Source organism: Balaenoptera borealis (assembly GCF_965194805.1).
Source record: "Balaenoptera borealis genome assembly, chromosome: 3".
Lineage (NCBI taxonomy): Eukaryota > Metazoa > Chordata > Mammalia > Artiodactyla > Balaenopteridae > Balaenoptera > Balaenoptera borealis.
In genome coordinates, this window is record NC_138866.1 from 49173403 (window position 1) to 49199105 (window position 25703).

Consider the following 25703-nt stretch of genomic DNA (forward strand, 5'->3'; position numbering starts at 1 on the left):
AGGGAAAACAGTATGGAGATACTTCAAAAAGTTAAGAACAGAACTACCATATGACCCAGCAATTCCACATCTGGGTATTTACCTGAAGAGCATGAAAACAATATTCAAAAGGATATATGCACCCCTATGTTCAATGCATCATTATTTACAACAGCCAAGATATGGAAACACCTTCAGCATCCAACAATGGATCAATGGATAATGAAGATGTAACACACACACACACACACACACACACACACAAAACACACACTGGAATACTACTTGGCCATAGAAAAGAAGGAAATCCAGACTTTGTGACAACATGGATGGACCTTGATGGTATTATGCTAAGTGAAATAGGTCACATGGATAAAGACAAATACCATGTGATTTTACTCATAAGTGGAATCTAAAAACAAAAACAAAATGAACAAATAAAATAAAATAAAAATGAACTCATAGAGATCAGATTAGTGGTTACCTGGGGAGAAGGGGGGGGTGAGGGCTGGGAAAAATGGATGAAGGGGGTAACTGTATAGTGATGGGTAGTATCTAGACTTGTGGTGGTGATCACTGTATACAGATGCTGAACTATAATGCTATACACCTGAAACTTATATAATAATTTTTTTAAAAAGCTAGGCAATCATAGGTTATAATCATGACTTATTTTAAAGTCCTTTACAAAAAAATTCAGTCTTCCTTCTATCCATCCTTTCATTGTCCTAACTACACATAATGCCCTGGTTGCCGGTTCACTAGCTCCATTCTCCCCACATACTTATAATTTCAGCTTTGACTTACTCATCCTAACCACTTTGCCTTTCCTACCTTTTAAAACTATTTTACCTTTCTTTGATGGTCTGCTTCTTGGTTACTGTCTCTTCTCGCTCTTTCCAGTGAATAGAAAATCTAAAAATTGTCTTAAAATTTTTATGCTATGTGTTCTGTGATCATAGTAAAACCCTCAAGGACTTTCAGGACAACTTATAAAGCACACAATAACTTCAAAAACAATACTTAAAAAAGAGAGAGAGAAAAGGAAAGAAAGACATTTACTTTCCTAAATGCACATTAAGATACTACAAAAAGTTGTGAACATATATAAATGTTTTTACATTTAGAAATGTTTCTACTGGCTATGTAAAACAAAATTTGCATTTATAAATCTTACTTCATTAACTGTAACTAATAATAGGTAGTCTCAGTGCATCTACATACATTTTAAGATTTAATATTATTGACTTTACTGTAGGCTTGAAGTAGAAAAAATTATCAATAAGATAATATAACATTTTCTGACTAAAGCAGGCAATTTGAAAACTGATCAGAAATTAGATTACAGTAATAAAACAATTCCACTCTTAAGGAAATCATAAGAACTGGTATGCTAATTGAGTCAAATAATATTATATAATTTACCATTTCTGTTGTTTGTCTCACTACCACATGTATATAGAAATACATATATTCATAATTTTTATTTAAAGAAACATCCATCAAAATGGATTTATTTTATTCCATACCTGTATTGAGCTGATCATTGTGCTAAGGGCAAATACTGTGGCCGAATCTCTCAAAGTTGACTGACTATCAAAGGTTCCCTGAGTATCCATCAATAGCACTGCAACCTATAGGCAAGTAGAGTACATTATTGGTATTTTATAGAACATGCAGGGTATTAGGGTTACTACAAAGTTAACACCATAAGAACTAAAGCAAACCATTAGCAATGAATACTTAATAGGTAATTTTTCACATGTGCCATGAATGCCACAGAAAATAAAAATATTAATTAGCTGCTGACTACTGTAATGATTAATTTTCACTGGTAATTCAACATAACAGAAATAGCACTGAAACAAAATATAGATGTTAGCTAGCTGATCTGCTGTTCTATTGTCCCTATGATTTTGCCTACTGTGATCAGTAGAAAGGGAAACTGGGAACATGAAATAGGACGCTACCCACTGCCCTTTTAAACTTCATGTCAAATGGTCAAAATTAGTTTTCAAAAGAGCATTTTGGAGGACCCTGAAAAGTGGTAACTGTTGGCAAGTGAAAACTCAATTTTCTTTAAGAAGTTCACACCATACCTTTTTACCGTCAGGTTTATTGATAAGGAAGACTTCACTCCATATCTGGATTCCCGTGGTCTCTCGTTCAGATCCACCTCTCCACGAGAAGCCAGTCAATGGTTCATTGTAATCTCCAACCCAATCAACTGATTCCTATAAATTAAGAAAGTCTATGATATTGAACTAGATATGTAGTACAGGTTCTTCCACTCATCCATACCAGTTTGTATCCCTCCCCAACTCTAGACAAAAGGAAACAACGTATGCACATCTATTATATTGATACACTTACTTTATTTACTCATCCAAAAAATAATTATGAAGGAGCAACCATCTGTCACATTTTATGCTACATCCTGGGGATACAAAGATATCATTCCAGAAAAGAGGAAGCTCACAGCCTAACAGGGGGACAGACGTGCTAACAAACCATTATGAGGCACTATATGCATGCCAAAATGGGCGTGTATACTAGATATAAATGGAAGCACAGGAAAAGAAACAACTAACTCTTGGTCAGTTAAGACTTCATAGGAGAAGTGATATTAGAGCTAAGACTTGAAGGACGTTTAGGAATTTTCCAGGTGAGCAAACTCAGGGAGGGCATTCCAGAAACAAAGAAATAAAGGTATAAGAGAGCGTATTATGTCAGGATATATACAATAATAATATACACAAATGTTTTGCTGTTGGGGGAGGAGGGAGCGAACAGCAGGAGGAGAAGCACCTAGTAAAAAAAAAAACAAATCTGTTACACTTTAATCCGAGCAAATGTTATTTACCATAAGCAACATGACAAGTGTTATTGAGTATTTCATTCTAATGTTTATCACACAGTTAAAATTATGAATATGCCTAAAGCTATATAATCCCAAAGAATGGAAAGTATACTAATTTTGTTCACTCAATTTTCCCACCTACGTTAAGTAGTGTACTAATGTTGGTATGATAGAAATAGAAAGTGGTAAGAATTTTGTTTGCTTTCAAAGCCTGGAAGTATTTTGGTTGTTCTGTTCTTGATTTGTTTGGACTGAGGCTAGAGATAGAAGATGTTAAAGTTAACATTACCAAGTTGTTCAAAAATACCCTACCTATAAAAGATCAATCTAAAATGGATAATTATGATATAAATGCATAATACAAAGTTTCTTTGGGTAGTATGTCTATTCTGCCTCAACATCCATATTGGCATCCGAATTACTAAGGGTAAAAGTGTAGAAAAAAAATACTGGTATGCTCTCTACTCCTAACCTTCTGTTCCCCAACTCTAATCTCCTATTTATTCTTCTGCTTTTGGTTGATCCTAGGCCCCTTAAAGTCTCCTTTCTATGCCACACTATTGTCTCAAATGTTATGACACTGTTGGTTGCCTTTGGGGGTGGGTTAAGGGTGAGACTGAGCGGGAAAAGATAACAGAACTTTGTGGGATAACAGCAAGATACACTTGATAGGTTTTGGGGCTACCCAGGTATTTACATTTTCCAAAAAAAGCAAATGTACACTTCATACTGGTGCATGTAACTATATGTAAATTTTACAACAAAAGAAAAAAACTAAATAAATACTGAAATATATAATAATGATGCATATTGAAATATTTATAGGGAAGCATACTGAAGTCAACAATTTACTTTGAAATGAACCAAAAAATAAGATGGAGCAATGGATTGAAACAGGGAAGAATAGCTGGAGACACATGTGATAAAGCAAGAATATTAATGTTAATGGTAGAATCTAGGTAGTGCATATCCAGGTGTCTACTGTAAAATTCTTTTAAGTCTGCTGCATGCATGAAAAATGTCATAGTAAATGTTGGGGGGGAAATGATTATAATAAAAATTATGACAAAAGTTATTTGACATTTTAAACACTATTTAAGATGTAAAGTTTATAACCATATCACTGTACTTGTCTATTTTCAAAAGAGTTTAAAAAATGTTATGTTCTAAGGGAAATGTAGCAAAGTGGCTTCAGACAAAAGTGGCCTATATAGTTTGGTGCCAAAAGCACCAAAGTTGGAATGGTTACACAATAGCATTTTTAAACTAGTTCATCTTTAGGGAACATAATAATGGAAATATTGGACACTACTACTAAATAAAAACACAAAGTCATGAAAGCACAGAAATCAGAAAACTTTTCAAAGCACCTCTTCCCTACCTGCTTATACATGTATCTCAACATGAAGTCCATCAGGAATGATTTTCCTTTTCTAAATGCTCCAGCAACAGATACAGCAACAACCTCCTTGTCCCTGATAGCCTCTGAGAGAAGGATCCGATTTAGTGCAGTTTCATCTAATTCAAAGGAATGGTCATCTCTGACAATGAGGACTTGGACTGGTCCTGCCTTTTTCACTGGCTCTTCCTCTTCAGAGCTCCATTCACACCCCTTTTCTGAAAAGCCGCCTATTGAATAAAATAAGAATTTATTCAGCAAATGATCTCAAAACACAGGAAATGGATATGTACCTCTCAACATTCAAACATCTGAAACAGGAGCACAGTGGAATTAGAAATGTTCATTTCATTGACATATATTTATGTCATTTACACCATATCTCTGAAAGACTTACATCTGGTCTTTCTGATCAAGTGGCCAAATCAAACAGAATTTTATTTTTAAGAAAGCTCTAAATCAGTACAGAGATCTCTGTTTGCTGAGTAAGAAAAAAAAAAAAAAATCAAAGCAAAGGACTCTACTTTTGGAGAAGAATAAAATAGCCTTAGTTTACACTTAATCCCTTAGAAATAAGTTTAGTTATTCACATGAAAGATCCTTGCAACACTTTTTAAAGTTGAACATGCATATGAGGAAATACACAGAGGGACTCAGAATCACATATTCTTGAAACTGGAATAAATCTCTAAAGCACCCAGTTCCGCTCCCTCCAATGCATGCAACCCATCTACAAAATCTTAGACTCTTAATTGTCTAAAATTATATTTTCTAGCAATGGAAGTTACAGATAATTAAATTGGGTAGGGCCAGATTACAGAAGACCTTCAAATCTATGGAAAAGAGGTCTGGATCTAATTCAATAAAAAAAAAATAAGAAGCTTTTCAAAAGTTACTTTGTGTGGAGATCTTATAAAAAAGGTTTGTGACTCTGGGAAATTACTAAATCTCTCAGTTTCTCTACCTGTAAAACAGAAACTATTAATAGTACCTATTTAATAGGGTTGTTGGAAAGATTAAGGGAGTTACTATACGTGAAGTGTTGAGAACAGTGCTTGGCACACAGCAAGCTCATAAAGGTTAGCTATTATCATCATCGTCACCATCACTACCTTGGGATTATAAACTGAACTAAGTATTCCCGGAAGAAGTTTCTGCCTATTTTCTATAAATTTATGTGTTTGTGTATGTGTGTGCATGGATGTGTGTGTTCACATGTGCGTGTTTTCAGAGTTTTCTATTTAATTGTCAGAAACACTGTTTCTGACAGAGGTCCTCTTTTAGAAATCATCCCTAATATACAAGAATTTTAGAACCCTAGACCTTGGCATTTGCAGTATATTACAAAACAACTTCAATGTGTCAAGTGACACATTCCTATATCCATAACCTTTTTAATGTAACTTTGTAATGTCTTCCCACTTTGACTCCGGGGTCAGCCATGTAATTTGTTTTAGCAGACATGACACAGCAGAGACTTGAAAAAGCACTTGTGTGTTTCCATTTTGCTCTTTTGTCTCTGCCATTCATCATGAGAATATTCCCAGACTAGTCTGCTGCAGGATGAGAGACACTTGGAGCAGAGGCAAACTGTCCAGGTCCAGCCAAGGCCCATAGCAAGCCAACCCCCAGCCACATGAGGGAGCCCAGCCAAGATCAACAGATTTGCCTAACAACCATTTCAACATGTGACCAATAAATACTATTGTTCTATGCCCCTGAGGTTTTGTGACTATTTATTATGCAACATAACAGGCAATAAATAACTGATACACCCTACAACCCCTTCCTCTAGAAAGACAGTATAGTGTAGTGGTTAAAAAACACAGGCTCTGGAACCAGACTGCTGAGATTCCAATCAAGACTTCCCCATTTCTTAGCTGAGTAACCTTAGATAAGTTGTTTAATCTCTTTGTGTCTACCTCATAAAGTTGTTATGAATTAATATATGCATGTAACACACTTAGAACACTGGCTGGTATATGTATTGGTATATGCTATTAGCATTATTAAGATTTACAAAACTAAAGCCAAATATGTAACTGACTTTGCCCAAGGAAAATAAATGCAATTTCTATATCAGGCAATCTACCATGGATGCTTTCTTGTGTTATTTATTTATTGCTTTCAATATTGTAGCAAGGTATTTATTATTATCTGTATTTTTGACACATGAGGAAGAACTAACTGGATTAAGTAACTTTCCCAAGATCACACCCACTAGAGTTCACATAGTAACTGTCAATTTGGGTTTAGATCCCAGGTAATTAAACTTTCATCTCAGAACTTTCCACTACAATATTCTGCCTCTTTAGTGGAAATCAAATAACTTTTGGACAACACATAAATGGGCTCATTTGCCTTCTATCAAAAGAACAGAAAGTCAAAACATACATCAATTAATTCCTCAGATCAGATATATGACCTAGCCTCAAATCAACCCTTAATAATATTAATTTTGAAATAAACTGGGCTCTTAAATAACCTTTCATCCAAATTTTTGAAAACATATTTAACTAGACATTCTTCATTATGTCTATTTGATAAGAAGTCTCACAACTAGAGAAAAACAAGGCAGTTATATCTCTCAGCATAATTTTAAATGTTTTCAGATCATATTAATGTATGTATACACATATATCACGTTGATAACTACATATATTGCTGTTCATCTGTAAGATAATGCTACTGAAATATTACAAATCTAACACATAATTTTAGTTTTTCATTAGTGGAGATAGACATACACCATTACTTTCTGAGCAACAGTATGAAGCATCTGGAGACAACAAAACCACTGCGTTAGCCATGAATCAGAGTCGTTCTCTCTGCAAAGTTAAGAAAAATTGATTTTACATCCAACAGACAATAGCTTCTATATTGCCATATCACAGATGCTGGAGTCAAGAGAGTCTTTGTTTAAATCCCAGCTTCACAACTTACACATATAAGAAGTTGTGGAATTTATTTCACTTCTCAATGACTCACCATCTTCCATCTGAAAAATGAGATTAAGAATGGTACCGGGCTTCCCTGGTGGTGCAGTGGTTGAGAATCTGCCTGCTAATGCAGGGGACACGGGTTCGAGCCCTGGTCTGGGAAGATCCCACATGCCGCGGAGCAACTAGGCCCGTGAGCCACAACTACTGAGCCTGCGCGTCTGGAGCCTGTGCTCCGCAACAAGAGAGGCTGCGATAGCGAGAGGCCTGCGCACTGCGATGAAGAGTGGCCCCCGCTTGCCGCAACTAGAGAAAGCCCTCGCACAGAAACGAAGACCCAACACAGCCAAAAAATAAATAAATTAAAAAAAAAAAAAAAAAGAATGGTACCTACGGGACTTCCCTGGTGGTGCAGTGGTTGAGAATCTGCCTGCCAATGCAGGGGACATGGGTTCGATCCCCTGGTCCAGGAAGATCTCACATGCCGTGGAGCAACTAAGCCTCTGTGCCACAACTACTGAGCCTGTGCTCTGAAGCCTGCAAGCCACACCTACTGAAGCCCGCACACCTAGAGCTCGTGCTTCGCAACAAGAGAAGCCACTGCAATGAGAAGCCCGTGCACTTCAACGAAGAGTAGCTCCCGCTCACCGCAACTAGAGAAAGCCTGCGCACAGCAACGAAGACCCAATGCAGCCATAAATACATAAATAAATAAAAGAATGGTACCTACATCTGAGGCTTTGTGATGATTAAATGAAGTAATATTCATTAACTGAAGACCAAAGAGCTTGATAAATATTAGGTACCTAATAATGGTGACCACCTAATATTGCTATTATTTATTACCTATTCATATTTTATTCCAGCATTACTTACCCATCTTATTTCAGCCTCAGTAAAAGGTTCTTTCTGAGGACAACAACACACATTCTTTGATGAACCTCCTTACCTATGGTGTAGTTTTAATCTGCATATACAACTGATGTGAATCAGGAAGGCTGCCTAGACATAATATTTTGGATAGAAAAACATCTTCAGAGCTGAAAACTAGATCACAACTTTCTACAGACTGAAATAATTCTCTAAGATTGCTTGTAGCTAACTACATACATGCAAGAGGTACTCTGAATGGAATTTATGGGTTGTAATTTTTGTCAAATATTCAATTTCACAACGTGCTCAGAAATTTTTTCTAAGTGGCTGTAGCAAATTCTCACTCCCCACCCACTCCCAGCAGTTTATTAGACAGTCTATTGACTCACATTCTTTCCAACACTTGGTTTTGTCTGACTTTTAAATTTTTGTCAATTGGATAGGTATAAAATGAGTAAGTGGTATCTCACTATAGTCTTGATGTACATTTCTCTAAACGCTAATGAAGTGAGCACATGCCTTTTGTTCATTTTTTTCTATTAGATTGTCTTTTTCTTAATGATTTATAGTGGTTCTCTATATATTTTGAATGCTAGACCTTTGTTAGTTATGTGTATAGCAAAAATCCTTTGGTTTAGAGCTTGTCATTTCACTTTCCTTAAGCTGTTACTGATGAACAGCAATTATTAATTTTGACATAATAGATTTTATTAATTATTTTATCATTAGCACTTTGTATGTCATGTTTAAGAAATTATTCTTTACAAAAGCATGAAAGACATTCATATATATTGTTCTAGTTTTTAAGTTTTGCTTTTGATATTTAGGTCCTTAATCAACCAGGAGCTGCTAACTGTATAAGAGGTGAGATAGAATTCCAACTTGATTTTTTCAATATGAGTAACAAAATTTTCAGATTTCTATTTAACAAAGCCACTTTTTCCCTCTAGTGGTCTGCCACATCATAGTTAAGAGTTACACACACACACACACACACACACACACACACACACACACACACACACACACACACACGGACCCAGAAAGAGACAGGGAGACAAGGAAAGAGAGACTTTGTTTCTGACCTCTCAACTTTTTTTCTTTTTTTTTAACATATTTTTTTTAACATCTTTATTGGAGTATAACAGCTTTACAATGGTGTGTTAGTTACTGCTTTATAACAAAGTGAATCAGCTATACATATACATATATACCCATACTTCCTCCCTCTTGCGTCTCCCTCCCATCATCCCTATTCTACCCCTCTAGGTGGTCACAAAGCACCAAGCTGATCTCCCTGTGCTGTGCAGCTGCTTCCCACTAGCTATCTACTTTACATTTGGTAGTGTATATATGTCCATGTCACTCTCTCACTTCGTCCCAGCTTACCCTTCCCCCTCTCCATGGACTCAAGTCCATTCTCTACGTCTGTGTCTTTATTCCTATCCTGCCCCTAGGTTCTTCAGAAGCATTTTTTTTTTTTTAGATTCCATATTTATGTGTTAGCATATGGTATTTGCTTTTCTCTTTCTGACTTACTTCACTCTGTCTGACAGACTCTAGGTCCATCCACCTCACTACAAATAACTCAATTTCGTTTCTTTTTATGGGTGAGTAATATTCCATTGTATATATGTGCCACATCTTCTTTATCCATTCATCTGTCGATGGACGCTTAAGTTGCTTCCACATCCTGGCTATTGTAAATAGAGCTGCAATGAACATTGTGGTACATGACTCTTTTTGAATTATGGTTTTCTCAGGGTATATGCCCAGTAGTGGGATTACTGGGTCATATGGTAGTTCTATTTTTACTTTTTTAAGGAACCTCCATACTGTTCTCCATAGTGGCTCTATCAATTTACATTCCCACCAACATTGTAGGAGGGTTCCCTTTTCTCCACACCCTCTCCAGCATTTATTGTTTGTAGATTTTTTGATGATGGCCATTCTGACTGGTGTGAGGTGATACCTCATTGTAGTTTTGATCTGCATTTCTCTAATGATTAGTGATGTTGAGCATCCTTTCATGTGTTTGTTGGCAATCTGTATATCTTCTTTGGAGAAATGTCTATTTAGGTCTTCCACCCATTTTTGGATTGGGTTGTTTGTTTTTTTGATATTGAGCTGCATGAGCTGCTTGTAAATTTTGGAGATTAATCCTTTGTCAGTTGCTTCATTTGCAAATATTTTCTCCCATTCTGAGGGTTGTCTTTCTGTCTTGTCTATGGTTTCCTTTGCTGTGCAAAAGCTTTTAAGTTTCATTAGGTCCTATTTGTTTATTTTTGTTTTTATTTCCCTTACTCTAGGAGGTGGGTCAAAAAGGATCTTGCTGTGATTTATGTCATAGAGTGTTCTGCCTATGTTTTCCTCTAAGAGTTTTATAGTGTCTGGCCTTACATTTAGGTCTTTAATCCATTTTGAATTTACTTTTGTGTATGGTGTTAGGGAGTGTTCTAATTTCATTCTTTTACATGTAGCTGTCCAGTTTTCCCAGCACCACTTACTGAACAGGCTGTCTTTTCTCCATTGTATATTCTTGCCTCCTTTATCAAAAATAAGGTGACCATATGTGCATGGGTTTATCTCTGGACTTTCTATCCTGTTCCATTGATCTATATTTCTGTTTTTGTGCCAGTACCATACTGTCTTGATTACTGCAGCTTTGTAGTATAGTCTGAAGTCCAGGAGCCTGATTCCTCCAGCTCCATTTTTCTTTCTCAAGATTGCTTTGGCTATTCGGGGTCTTTTGTGTTTCCATACAAATTGTGCAATTTTTTGTTCTAGTTCTGTGAAAAATGCCATTGGTAATTTGATAGGGATTGCATTGAATCTGTAGATTGCTTTGGGTAGTATAGTCATTTTCACAATGTTGATTCTTCCAATCCAAGCACACGGTATATCTCTCCATCTGTTTGTATCATCTTTAATTTTTTTCATCAGTGTCTTATAGTTTTCTGCATACAGGTCTTTTGTCTCCTTAGGTAGGTTTATTCCTAGGTATTTTATTCAGTTTGTTGCAATGGTAAATGGGAGTGTTCCCTTAATTTCTCTTTCAGAGTTTTCATCACTAGTGTATAGGAATGTAAGAGATTTCTGTGCATTAATTTTGTATCCTGCAACTCTACCAGACTCATTGATTAGCTCTAGTAGTTTTCTGGTAGAGTCTTTAGGATTCTCTATGTATAGTATCATGTCATCTGCAAACAGTGACAGCTTTACTTCTTCTTTTCCAATTTGGATTCCTTTTATTTCTTTTTCTTCTCTGATTGCTGTGGCTAAAACTTCCAAAACTATGTTGAATAATAGTGGTGAGAGTGGGCAGCCTTGTCTTGTTCCTGATCTTAGTGGAAACGGTTTCAGTTTTTCACCATTGAGAATGATGTTGGCTATGGGTTTGTCATATATGGTCTTTATTACGTTGAGGAAAGTTCCCTCTATGCCTACTGTCTGGAGGGTTTTTATCATAAATGGGTGTTGAATTTTGTCAAAAGCTTTTTCTGCAACTATTGAGATCATCATATGGTTTTTCTCCTTCAGTTTGTTAATATGTTGTATCACATTGATTGATTTGCATATATTGAAGAATCCTTGCATTCCTGGGATAAACCCCACTTGATCATGGTGTATGATCATTTTAATGTGTTGTTCGACTCTTTTTGCTAGTATTTTGTTGAGGATTTTTGCATCTATGTTCATCAGTGATATTGGCCTGTAGTTTTCTTTTTTTGTGACATCTTTGTCTGGTTTTGGTATCAGGGTAATGGTGGCCTCGTAGAATGAGTTTGGGAGTGTTCTTCCCTCTGCTATATTTTGGAAGATTTTGAGAAGGAGAGGTGTTAGTTCTTCTCTAAATGCTTGATAGAATTTGCCTGTGAAGCCATCTGGTCCTGGTCTTTTGTTTGTTGCAAGACTTTTAATCACAGTTTCAATTTCAGTGCTTGTGATTGGTCTGTTTATATTTTCTATTTCTTCCTGTTTCAGTCTCGGAAGGTTGTGCTTTTCTAAGAATTTGTCCATTTTTCTTCCACGTTGTCCATTTTATTGGCATATAGTTACTTACAGTAATCTCTCATGATCCTTTGTATTTCTGCAGTGTCAGTTGTTACTTCTCCTTTTTCATTTCTAATTCTATTGATTTGAGTCTTCTCCCTTTTTTTCTTGATGAGTCTGGCTAATGGTTAATCAATTTTGCTTATCTTCGCAAAGAACCATCTTTTAATTTAATTGATCTTTGCTGTCATTTCCTTCATTTCTTTTTCATTTATTTCTGATCTGATCTTATGATTTCTTTCCTTCTGCTAACTTTGGGGGTTTTTTGTTCTTTCTCAATTGCTTTAGGTGTAAGGTTAGTTTGTTTATTTCAGGTATTTCTTGTTTCTTGAGGTAGCATTGTCTTGCTATAAACTTCCCTCTTAGAACTTCTTTTGCTGTATCCCATATGTTTGGGTCATCGTGTTTTCACTGTCATTTGTTTCCTGGTATTTTTTGATTTCCTCTTTGATTTCTTCAGTGATCTCTTGGTTATTTAGTAGTGTATTGTTTAGCTTGCATGTGTTTGTATTTTTTACAGATTCTTTCCTGTAATTGATATCTAGTCTCCGAGCGTTATGGTTGGAAAAGGTACTTGACATGATTTCAATTTTCTTAAATTTACCAAGGCTTGATTTGTGACCCAAGATATGATCTATCCTGGAGAATGTTCCATGAGCACTTGAGAAGAAAGTGTATTCTGTTGTTTTTGGATCGTCCTATAAATATCAATTAAGTCCATCTTGTTTAATGTACCATTTAAAGCTTGTGTTTCCTTACTTATTTTCATTTTGGATGATCTGTGCACTAGGGAAAGAGGGGTGTTAAAGTCCCCCACTATGATTGTGTTACTGTCAATTTCCCCTTTTATGGCTGTTAGCATTTGCCTTATGTACTGAGGTGGCTCCTATGTTGGGTGCATAAATATTTACAATTGTTATATCTTCTTCTTGGATTGATCCCTTGATCATTATGTAGTGTCCTTCTTTGTCTCCTGTAATAGTCTTTATTTTAAAGTCTGTTTTTTCTGATATGAGAATTGCTACTCCAGCTTTCTTTTGATTCCCATTTGCATGGGATATCTTTTTCCATCCCCTCACTTTCAGACTGTATGTGTTCCTAGGTCTGAAGTGGGTCTCTTGTAGACAGCATATATACAGGTCTTGTTTTTGTATCCATTCAGCCAGTCTATGTCTTTTGGTTGGAGCATTTAATCCATTTACATTTAAGGTAGTTATTGATATGTATGTTCCTATTACCATTTTCTTAATTGTTTTGGGTTTGTTATTGTAGGTCTTTTCCTTCTCTTGTGTTTCCTGCCTAGAGAAGTTCCTTTAGCATTTGTTATAAAGCTGGTTTGGTGGTGCTGAATTCTCTTCGCTTTTGCTTGCCTGTAAAGGTTTTAATTTCTCCGTCGAATCTGAATGAGATCCTTGCTGGGGAGAGTAATCTTGGTTGTAGATTTTTCCCTTTCATCACTTTAAATATGTCCTGCCACTCCCTTCTGGCTTGCAGAGTTTCTGCTGAAGGATCAGCTGTTAACCATATGGGGATTACCTTGTATGTTATTTGTTGTTTTTCCCTTGCTGCTTTTAATATTTTTTCTTTGTATTTAATTTTTGATAGTTTGATTAATATGTGTCTTGGCATGTTTCTCCTTGGATTTATCCTGTATGGGACTCTCTGCGCTTCCTGGACTTGATTGACTATTTCCTTTCCCATATTAGGGAAGTTTTCAACTATAATCTCTTCAAATTTTTTCTCAGTCCCTTTCTTTTTCTCTTCTTCTTCTGGGACCCCTATAATTCGAATGGTGCATTTAATGCGGCCCCAGAGATCTCTGAGACTGTCCTCAATTCTTTTGATTCTTTTTTCTTTATTCTGCTCTGCGGTGGTTATTTCCATTATTTTATCTTCCAGGTCACTTATCCGTTCTTCTGCCTCAGTTATTCTGCTATTGATTCCTTCCAGAGAATTTTTAATTTCATTTATTGTGTTGCTCATCATTGTTGGTTTGCTCTTTAGTTCTTCTAGGTCATTGTTAAATGTTTCTTGTCTTTTCTCCATTCTATTTCCAAGATTTTGGATCATCTTTACTATCATTACTCTGAATTCTTTTTCAGGTAGGCTGCCTATTTCCTCTTCATTTGTTTGATCTGGTTGGTTTTTACCTTGCTCCATCATCTGCTGCGTATTTCTCTGTGTTCTCATTTTGCTTAACTTACTGTGTTTGGGGTCTCCTTTTTGCAGGCTGCAGGATCATAGTTCCCGTTGTTTTTGGTGTCTGCCCCCAGTGGCTAAGATTGGTTCAGTGGGTTGTGTAGGCCTCTGTCTGTGTTTTGGTGGATGAGGCTGGATCTTGTCTTTCTGGTGGGCAGGACCACATCTGGTGGTGTGTTTTGGGGTGTCTGTGACCTTATTATGATTTTAGGCAGCCTCTCTGCTAATGGGTGGAGTTGTGTTCCTGTCTTGCTAATTGTTTGGCATAGGGTGTCCAGCACTGTAGCTTGCTGGTCGTTGAGTGGAGCTGGGTCTTAGTGTTGAGATGGAGATCTCTGGGAGAGCTTTCTCCATTTGATACTTCGTGGAGCCGGGAGGTCTCTGGTGGACCAATGTCCTGAACTCAGCTCTCCCACCTCAGAGGCACAGGCCTGACACCCGGCCAGAGAACGAAGACCCTGTCAGCCACAGGGCTCAGAAAAAAAGGGAGAAAAAAAGAAAGAAAAAAAGTAAAATAAAATAAAATAAAGTTATTAAAATAAAAAAATTATTAAAAATAAAAAAATTAAAAAGTCATAATGAAAAGAAAGAAGAGAGCAACCAAACCAAAAAACAAATCCACCAATGATAACAAGTGCTAAAAACTATACTAAAAAAAACCCCCCAAAAAACGGACAGACAGAACCCTAGGACAAATGGTAAAAGCAAAGCTATACAGACAAAATCACATAAAGAAGCATACACATACACACTCACAAAAGGAGAAAAAGGAAAAAATATATATATACATATATCTATATATATTTTTTTAAAAAGAGAGCAACCAAATCAATAAAGAAATCTAGCAATGATAATAAACTCTAATTACTAAACTAAGATAAACATAAAACCAGAAACAAATTAGATGTAGAAAGCAAACACCAAGTCTACAGTTGCTCCCAAAGTCCACTGCCTCAATTTTGGGATGATTCTTTATTTATTCAGGTATTCCACAGATGCAGGGTATATCAACTTGACTGTGGAGATTTAATCCACTGCTCCTGAGGCTGCTGGGAGAGATTTCCCTTTCTCTTCTTTGTTCACACAGCTCCTGGGGTTCAGCTTTGCATTTGGCCCCACCTCCACATGTTGGTCACCTGAGGGCGTCTGTTCCTGACCCAGCCAGGATGGGGTTAAAGGAGCAGCTAATTAGGGGGCTCTGGCTCACTCACGCTGGGGGGAGAGAGGGGTAAGGAATGCGGGGCAAGCCTGTGGTGGCAGAGGCCAGCGTGATGTGGCACCAGCCTGAGGCATGCCGTGTGTTCTCCCGGGGAAGTTGTCCCTGGATCATGGGACTCTGGCAGTGGCGGGCTGCACAGGCTCCCGGGAGGGGAGGTGTGGAGAGTGACCTGTGCTTGCACACAGGCTTCTTGGTGGCTGCAGCAGCAGCCTTAGCATTTCATGCCTGTCTCTGGTGTCCGTGCTGATAGCTGCGGTTCGCTCCCGTCTCTGGAGCTCATTTAGGCGGTGCTCTGAATCCCCTCTCCTCGTGCACCCCAAAACAATGGTCTCTTGCCTCTTAGGCAGGTCCAGACTTTTCCTGGACTCCCTCCCAGCTAGCTGTGGCACACTAGCCTCCTTCAGTCTGTGTTCACACAGCCAACCCCTGTCCTCTCCCTGGGATCTGACCTCCAAAGCCCAAGCCTCAGCTCCCATCCCCCACCCGCCCCAGCAGGTGAGCAGACAAGCCTCTCAGGCTGGTGAGTGCTGGTCGGCAGTGATCCTCTGTGCGGGAGTCTCTCTGCTTTGCCCTTTGCACCCCTGTTGCTGTGCTGTGCTCTCCTCCGTGGCTCCGAAGCTTCCCCCCCGCCACCCCCCCCCCACCCCGTCTCCACCAGTGAAGGGGTTTCCTAGTGTGTGGAAACTTTTCCTCTCTCACAGCTCCCTCCCAGAGGTGCAGGTCCTGCCCCTATTCTTTTGTATCTGTTTTTTCTTTTTTCTTTTCCCTATCCAGGTACGTTGGGAGTTTCTTGCCTTTTGGGAAGTCTGAGGTCTTCTGCCAGCGTTCAGTAGGTGTTCTGTAGTTGTTCCACGTGTAGATGTATTTGTGACGTATTTGTGGGGAGGAAGATCTCCATGTCTTACTCCTCTGCCATCTTGAAGGTCTCTCTGACCTCTCAATTTTGATCCATTCACCAATTTGTCTATACCAGCACCAACAGTACACTATCTTAATCAAAAGCTTTATAAAAATTCATTATATATAGTAGGTCCAGCCTCTCTTATTCTTCTAATTATTATTGGTCTTGGCTATTTTGACCCTTCCATATAAATATTAGAATCAATATGTTAGTTAAATTTTCTGAAGTTACATTAAATTTATAGATCAATTTGGTAGGAATCAGTACTGTTATGGTATAGTCTTCAAATCCATAAACATGAGATAGCTCTCCATTTATATTTGGTCTTTTATCCCCTTGAATAAAATTTTTATAATTTGGAGTGGTGGGGGAGAGGAGATTTGTTACATTTATTGCCAGAAACATTAGTTTTTGTTGCTAACTATAACTGGTGTCATTGTTGCTTTTTTTAAAAAAGAATTATTTATTTATTTATTTATTGGCTGCGTTGGGTCTTCATTGCTGCGTGTGGGCTTTCTCTAGTTGCAGCAAGTGGGAGCTACTCTGTTGCGGTGCACGGGATTCTCATTGCGGTGGCTTCTGTTGTTGTAGAGCATGGGCTCTAGGTGTGCAGGCTTCAGTAGTTGTGGCTGGCAGACTCTAGAGCACAGGCTCAGTAGCTGTGGCACACGGGCTTAGTTGCTCCACAGCATGTGGGATCTTCCCGGACCAGGGCTCGAACCTGTGTCCCCTGCATTGGCAGGTGGATTCTTAACCACTGCACCACCAGGGAAGCCTCCATTGTTGCTTTTTGAATTATGCTTTATAGTTGTTGCTTGAGTAACGAAATGTAACTGACTATAATACATTAGTCTCATGTTGCAACTTTTGCTAAACTATTATTTCCTATAAATTTTGTGTAGATACTTTTGGTTTCTTTAATGTAGAAATAGAAATAATTTTTACAAATAATGAGTTTTATTTCCCCCTTTTTAATCCTTATGTATTTCTTTTCTTTTTCTTGTATTATTGGACGTTGACTACAATGTTGAATAAAAGAGGTAGTAGTGGGCACAACTTCCTGATTTTAATGCAAGTGCAATATTTGAGGTTGTATTTGTTATAGTTTGGTTGATAGATACACTTTATCTTATCAGGCTAAGGGAGTTCTACTTCTAGTTTACTATTGATTTTTTAAAATCATAAATGGAAAATAAATTTTATCAAATGTCTTTTCTGTATCTATTGAGATGATCATATGGTTTTTCATCTCTAGCCTGTTAATGTAGTGAGTGATATATCTTTTCACTTTTGTATGATCCTAATATTTTCAAGGTGCAGTAGCTTAGTTATACACTATTGGATGCAGTTTGCTAAAATTTGTTTAGGACTTGCACAACTATATTCATAAATGAGTTGAGTCTATGACTTTCCTTTCTCATTTTGTCTTTGGCTGGTTTTATTGTCAAAGTTACATTAGCTTTATAAAATGAATTCGCAAGTTTTTCCTTTTCTGTCTTCAGAAAGAGTTTATAGTAAAACAGTTTTTTGAAATTTTGATAGAGCTTGCCTGTAAAACCATCTGGGTCCGATATTTTCTTTGTGAGATAATTTTTAACTGCTACCTCAATTTTATTAATACTTATGATGCTATAATTATATTAGTAGTAATAAAGTTTTGTATTTCTTCTTGAGAAGCTTTTGGTACATTATATCTTTCTAGGAATTTTTCTCCATCCTCTAAAATTTCAGACAATATGTCAGTAAAGATATAGATTTGAACAGTATCATTAGTCAACCTGACCAATCTGACATCAATAATTATAGAACCAGGCATTCTTTTTAAGTTCATATGGGACATTTACCAAATAGACCAGGTACCAGTTCATAAATCAGATCTCAGCAAACTTCAGAGTATTAAAATAATACAAAATATGTTCTCTGACAATAGAGAAATTAAACTAGAAATCAATAACAAGAAGATATTTAGAAAATTCCTAAATGTTTGGAAATTAAGCAGTAAATTTCTAAATAACTTATGAATAAAAGAAGAAATCATAACAAATTAGAAAATGTTGTAAACTAAATGATCTAATGAATGTTCTGATCCATTCATCAATCTGTCTATCTACAGCAGCAATACTACACTATCTTAATCAAAATAGCTTCATGAAAAGTCACTATATATAGTGGGCAAGCCCCTCATTTTTTTTTTTTTTTAATTTTTTTAGGATGAGATTTGTTTTTTTTTAAAAATTTATTTATTTATTTTATTTATGGCTGTGTTGGGTCTTCGTTTCTGTGCAAGGGCTTTCTCCAGCTGTGGTGAGTGGGGGCCACTCTTCATCGCGGTGCGCGGGCCTCTCACTGTCGCGGCCTCTCTTGTTGTGGAGCACAGGCTCCAGATGCGCAGGCTCAGTAGTTATGGCTCACGGGCCCAGTTGCTCCATGGCATGTGGGATCCTCCCAGACCAGGGCTCGAACCCGTGTCCCCTGCATTGGCAGGCAGATTCTCAACCACTGCGCCACCAGGGAAGCCCCATATTTTAAAATTATTATTGGTTGTGGTTATTTTGATTCTTTCCATATAAATACTAGAATCAATATGTTAGAGTATAGTATCTTACTTATATAGAAATAGAGAAATATGACATGTTGGAAACTTGCCTAGAGGAAATTAACACCTTGGAATGCATTTAGTAGAAAAGATGTTTGAAAAATCATAATCTGATATCCATCTCAAGAAGTGAGAAGAAGAATGGCAGACTAAATGCAAAGAAAAGGTAGGAAATAAACATAATGTCAGAAATCAATAAACTAGAAATACAGATTAACAAGATTAATTTAGTAATCTAAAACTAAGCAAAGAAGATAAAAGAGAAAAAAACAAATTATCAATATCAGATATGAAAAAGGGGTATCACTACAGATCCTACAGATATTTAAAAGATAATATGAGGATATTACGAATAATTTTATGCTAACAAATTTGTTAACTTTAATGAAATGGACAAATTCAAAGAAAAACATTTATTTTAAAAATCACACAAGAATAAATAGAAAATATGAATAATCTTACATCTGGAAAATAAGTTAAATTCATACTTTAAAACCTTCATGCAAAAACAAAACGAAAAATAAAACTCCAGTCTCAGCTGGCTTCCATGGTGAATTCTTCCAAACATTTAGAGAAAACAATAGGCATCTTACACAAACTCTACCAGAGAACAGAAAATGAGGGACCATTCTCAGCTTGTTTTGTGATTTCAGAATAACTATCTTACCAAAAAGTGACAAGAACATTAAAAAAAAAGAATATTATAAGCCAGTGTCTCATGAAGATAAACTCAAATATTTCAAAAAAAATAGCAATTCAACTCCAGAGACAATAAAAAATATAATACATCACAACTATACAGTATTTATTATTATAGGAATTCAAGGTTAGTTTAACATTCAAAAGGCAAGCAATATAATTGGCTACATTAAGTGAAAGAGAAAACCATATCCTCTCAATAGATTCATAAAAGCAGGTATGAAAATGCAACACTTATTTCTAATTAAAAAAAAACTCTTAACAAATTAGGAATAGAAGGAAAATTCCTTAAACTGATCAATGGTATTGACAAGTACAGCTAATATTACACTTTTTAAAAAATTTTTTATTTTTTATATAGTCATCCTAGTGAGTGTGAAGTGGTATCTCATTTTTGTTTTTGGGGCCACACTGCATGGTATGCAGGATGTTAGTTCCCCAACCACCAGGGAGTGAACCTGCACCCCCTTCAGTGGAAGCGTGTAGTCTTAACCACTGGACCACCAGGGAAGTCCCAGATTACACTTATTTTTGAAATACTGAAAGTTTTCCCTGAAATTGGGGATCTGACATGGATCACTCGTTCTAATCAGTATTATATTGGAAGTCTTAGCCAGTGCAATAGGGAAGATAATAAACCAAAAATAAAAGGATTGGAGAACAAGAAATCACATAGCATTAACCACAGATGACATGATTATGTATGTAGAAAATCCAAAAGAATATACAGATAATTATTAATAAATTTAGCAAAGTTTCCAGATATAAAGTTGACTTTTTATTATATTTTATTTTTATATACTTGCAACAAATAATTACAAAATGAAAGTTAGAAAAACACTCACAAATATATAGTCAATTGACTTGTTCTTGGTCAGTTGACTTTTTGCAACAGTTTAATTGGGATGTAATCACATACCATATAATTCACCCACTTAAAGTCAAAAATCCATTTGATGGTTTTCAATATATTCAGAGTTGTGCAAACCATCACCCTGATTAATTTTATAACACTGTGGTCACCCCCAAAAATACCCACACCCTTTAGCAGTCATCCCCATTCTCCCTTACCCACCTCCAGCCCTAGGCAACCATTAGTCTGTCAAAGATTTGCCTATTCTGGACATTTCAAATAAATGGAATCATACAATATGTGATTTTTTGTGACTGTTTTTTTTACTTAGCATAATGTTTTCAAGGTTTATCCATGTTGTAGTATGTATCAGTACTTCATTTTTTGTGGCCAAATAATATTACATTGTTTGGATATACCACACTTTGTTTATCCATTCATTAGTCGATGGGCATTTAGGTTGTTTCCACTTTTTGGCTAAAATGAATAATGCTATTATAGACTTAATGTACAAGTTTTTGTGTGGACATATGTTTTCATTTCTCTAGGACGTTCAATTGATTTGTGACAAAGATGCTAAGGCAACTCAATGGAGAAAGAATAGTCTTCACAACAAATGGTGCTAGAACAACTGGATATCTAAATGCAAAAAAGTAAATTTCAATATATCACACCCATACAAAATATTAACTCAAAATGGATCATAAATCTAAAGGTAAAACCAAAACTATTAAATTTTTGGAAGAAAACAAAAGAAAAGTTTTATGACCTTGGATTAGGCAATGATTTCTTACACATGATGCCAAAAGCATGACCCATTGTTTTAGTCTCTTCAGGCTGCTATAAGAAACTACCACAGACTAGGTAGCTTATAAACAACAGAACTTTATTTTTCACAGTTCTAGAGGCTGGAAGTTTTGAGATTAGGGTGCCAGCATGGTCAGGAAAGTAGCTTTTTCCAAGTTGCAGACTTCTCATTGTATCCTCACATGGTGGCAGAGACTAGGGAGCTCTGTGGGAGTCTCTTTCATAAGAGCATTAATCCTATTCATGAGGCTCCACCCTCATTTCCTAATCACCTCCCAAATGTCCTACTTCCTAATACCATTACATTGGGCTTCAGGATTTCGACATATGAATTTTGGGGAGATACAAATATCCAGACCATAACACCCATAAAAGAAAAAATTATAAACTGGACTTCTTCAATTAAGAATGTCTGCTCTTTGCAGAGGGCGATTGCCCCACCCACTCAGGCCCCGGGAGCCTGCTGAGCTCCCAGGCGGATCCCCTGTCCTCTAAAGCCCCCTCCAGGTCTGGTGTGTCCTTGGGCATAAGAAGTAGGCCGGGGGGATCAAGAGAGGCAGGCGGGAGGGGCCCTCTGGGGGGGGAGTGGGAGAGGAGTGGAGGGCGATGGTCCCGCCCACTTGCGCCCCAGAAGCCTGCTGAGCTCCCAGGCCAATCCCCCGCCCTCCAAGGCCCCTCCAGGCTGCATGGGTCCTTGGGGGCATAGGAAGGAGGCCAGGATCAGGAGAGGCAGGCGGGAGAGGCCCTCCCAGACCCAAGACTGGAGGAGCAGGAGAGGAGAGGAGGGCGTTTGCCCCACCCACTCGAGCCCAGAAAGCCTGCTGGGCTCCCACGTGAGGTCCCCTGCCCACTGAGAAGAGGGGTGGGGGGCATGCCTGGGCCCCTTCTGTTCTTTGAGCCTAAGTTCCACCTCCCACAGCCCCCAGGGCCCTTTTTGCCACCCCACGTGGCTTGCGGGAGGAAGCTCCTGTGGTGGGAGCTCAGAGTCTGAACGACTGGACTAACAGAGGACCTCAGACCCCAGGGAATATTCATCAGAGTGAGGTCTCACAGAGTTCCTCATCTCAGCACCAAGACCCAGCTCTTTCCAATAGCCTACAAACTCCAGTGCGGATAGCCTCAGGCCAAACAACCAGTAAAACAGGAACACAATCCCACTCATTAAAAAAAAAAAATAATGAGACGGCAAAAAAATACGTCACAGATGAAGGAGCAAGGTAAAAACCTACAAGACCAAATAAATGAAGAGGAAATAGACAATCTACCTGAAAAAGAATTCAGAGTAATGGTAGTAAAGATGATCCAGAATCTCGGAAATAGACTGGAAGCACGGATTGAGAAAATACAAGAAATATTTAACAAAGATCTAGAAGGACTAAAGAACAAACAAACAGAGATGAACAACACAATAACTGAAATGAAAAATACACTAGAAGGAATCAATAACAGAATAATGGAGGCAGAAGAACGAATAAGTGAGATGGAAGACAAAATGGTGGAAATAACTGCCAAGGAGCAAAATAAAGAAAAAAGAATGAAAAGAATTGAAAACAATCTCAGAGATCTCTGGGACAACACTAAACGCACCAACATTCGAATTATAGGTGTCCCAGAAGAAGAAGAGAAAAAGAAAGGGACTGAGAAAATATTTGAAGAGATTATAGTGGAAAACTTCCCTAAAATGGGAAAGGAAACAGTCACCCAAGTCCAGGAAGCACAGAGAGTCCCATACAGGATAAACCCTAGGAAAAACACACCAAGACACATATTAATCAAACTAACAAAAATTAAATTCAAAGAAAAAATATTAAAAGCAGCAGGGAAAAACAAAAAATAACATACAAAGGAACCTCCATAAGGTTATCAGCTGATTTTTCAGTGGAAACTCTGCAGGCCAGAAGGGAGTGGCAGGATATACTTAAAGTGATGAAAGAGAAAAACCCACAACCAAGATTACACTACCCAGCAAGTATCTCATTCAGATTCGATGGAGAAGTCAAAAGCTTTTCAGACAAACAAAAGCTAAGAGAATTCAGCACCACCAAACCAGCTTCACAACAAATGCTAAAGAAACTTCTCTAAGCAGGAAACACAAGAGAACAAAAAGACACACAAAAACAAACCCAAAACAATTAAGAAAATGGTAATAGGAACATACATATCGATAATAACCTTGAATGTGAATGGATTAAATGCCCCAACCAAAAGACACAGACTGGCTGAATGGATACAAAAACAAGGCATATATATATATATATGCTGTCTATAAGAGACCTACTTCAGACTAGGGACACATACAGACTGAAAGTGAAGGGACGGAAAAAGATATTCCATGCAAATGGAAATCAAAAGAAAGCTGGAGTAGCAATACTCGTATCAGATAAAATAGACTTTAAAATAAAGACTGTTACAAGAGGTACGGAGAGACACTACATAATAATCAAAGGATCAATCCAAGAAGAAAATATAACAATTGTAAATATTTATGCATCCAACACAGGAGCACTACAATACATAAAGCAAATGCTAACAACCATGAAAGGAGAAATCGACAGTAACACAATAATAGTAGGGGACTTTAACACCCCATTTACACCAATGGATAGATCATCCAGACAGAAAATAAATAATGAAACACAAGCTTTAAATGACACAATAGACCAGATAGATCTAGTTGATATTTATAGAACATTTCACCCAAAAGTGGCAGAATACACTTTCTTCTCAAGTGCACACAGAACATTCTCCAAGGTAGATCACATCTTGGATCACAAATCAAGCCTCGGGAAATTTAAGAAAATTGAAATCGTATCAAACATCTTTCCTGACCACAACGCTGTGAGATTGGAAATGAATTACAGGAAAAAACTGTAAAAAACACAAATACATGGAGGCTAAACAGTGCGCTACTAAATAACCAAGAGATCACTGAAGAAATCAAAGAAGAAGTAAAAAAAATACATAGAAACAAATGACAACGAAAACACCATGACCCAAAACCTATGGATTGCAGCAAAAGCAGTTTTAAGAGGGAAGTTTAGAGCAATTCAATCTCACCTCAAGAAACAAGAAAAATCTCAAATAAACAATCTAACCCTACACTTAAAACAACCAGAGAAAGAAGAACAAAGAAAACCCAAAGTCAGTAGAAGGAAAGAAATCATAAAGATCAGAGCAGAAATAAATGAAATAGAAACGAAGAAAACAATAGCAAAGATCAATAAAACTAAAAGTTGGTTCTTTGAGAAGATAAACAAAATTGATAAACCCTTAGCCAGACTCATGGAGGAAAAAAGAGGATGCAAATCAATGAAATCAGAAATGAAAAAGGAGAAATCACAACTGACACTGCAGAAATACAAAGGATTATAAGAGACTACTACAAACAACTATATGGCAATAAAATGGACAACCACGAAGAAACGGAAAAATTCTTAGAAAGGTACAATTTTCCAAGACTGAACCAGGAAGAATTAGGAAATATAAACAGACCTATCACAAGTAACGAAATTGCCGTAATTAAAAATCTTCCAACAAACAAAAGTCCAGGACCAGATGGCTTCACAGGCGAATTCTATCAAACATTTAGAGGAGAGCTAACACCAATCTTTCTCAAACTCTTCCAAAATACAGCAGATGGACAAACACTCCCAAATTCATTCTACGAAGCCACTATCACCCTGATACCAAAATCAGAAAAAGATATCACAAAAAAAGAAAATTATTGACCAATATCACTGGTGAACATAGATGCAAAAATCCTGAACAGAATACTAGCAAACAGAGTCCAACAGCACATTAAAAGGATCATACACCATGATCAAGTGGGATTTATCCCAAGGATGCAAGGAATCTTCAATATACGCAAATCAATCAATGTGATACACCATGTTAACAAACTAAGGAATAAAAACCATATGATCATCTCAATAGATGCAGAAAAAGCTTTCGACAAAATTCAACACCCATTTATGATAAAAACTCTCCAGAAAATGGGCATAGAGGGAAATTACCTCAACATAATAAAGACCATACATGACAAACCAACAGCAAGCATCATACTCAATACTGAAAAACTGAAAGCATTTCCACTAGGATCAGGAACAACACAAGGATGTCCACTCTCACCACTATTATTCAACATAGTTTTGGAAGTCCTAGCCACAGCAATCAGAGAAGAAAAAGAAATAAAAGGAATACAAACTGGAAAAGAAGGAGTAAAGCTGTCACTGTTTGCAGATGACATGATACTATACATAGAGAATCCTAAAGATGCTACCAGAAAACTACTAGAGCTAATCAATGAATATGGTAAAGTAGTAGGAT

At 37.1% G+C, this 25703-nt stretch overlaps 1 protein-coding gene across 6 annotated transcripts in view; it reads right to left on the bottom strand.

Moving 5' to 3' along the window:
• ATL1 (atlastin GTPase 1) overlaps positions 1–25703 on the bottom strand; it is an 87687-nt gene that overhangs the window by 34039 nt on the left and 27945 nt on the right. For all 6 annotated transcript variants that reach the window (XR_014242496.1, XM_082384840.1, XM_082384842.1 and 3 more), the window contains 3 exons: positions 4221–4468; positions 2079–2213; positions 1509–1613 (listed from right to left, as the gene is read on the bottom strand). Coding sequence is in view for 5 of the 6 variants with exons in the window: in XM_082384840.1 (XP_082240966.1) it covers positions 1509–1613; positions 2079–2213; positions 4221–4468 (488 nt within the window). In the remaining variant the exon portion in view is untranslated. The remainder of the gene's footprint in view (positions 1–1508; positions 1614–2078; positions 2214–4220; positions 4469–25703) is intronic.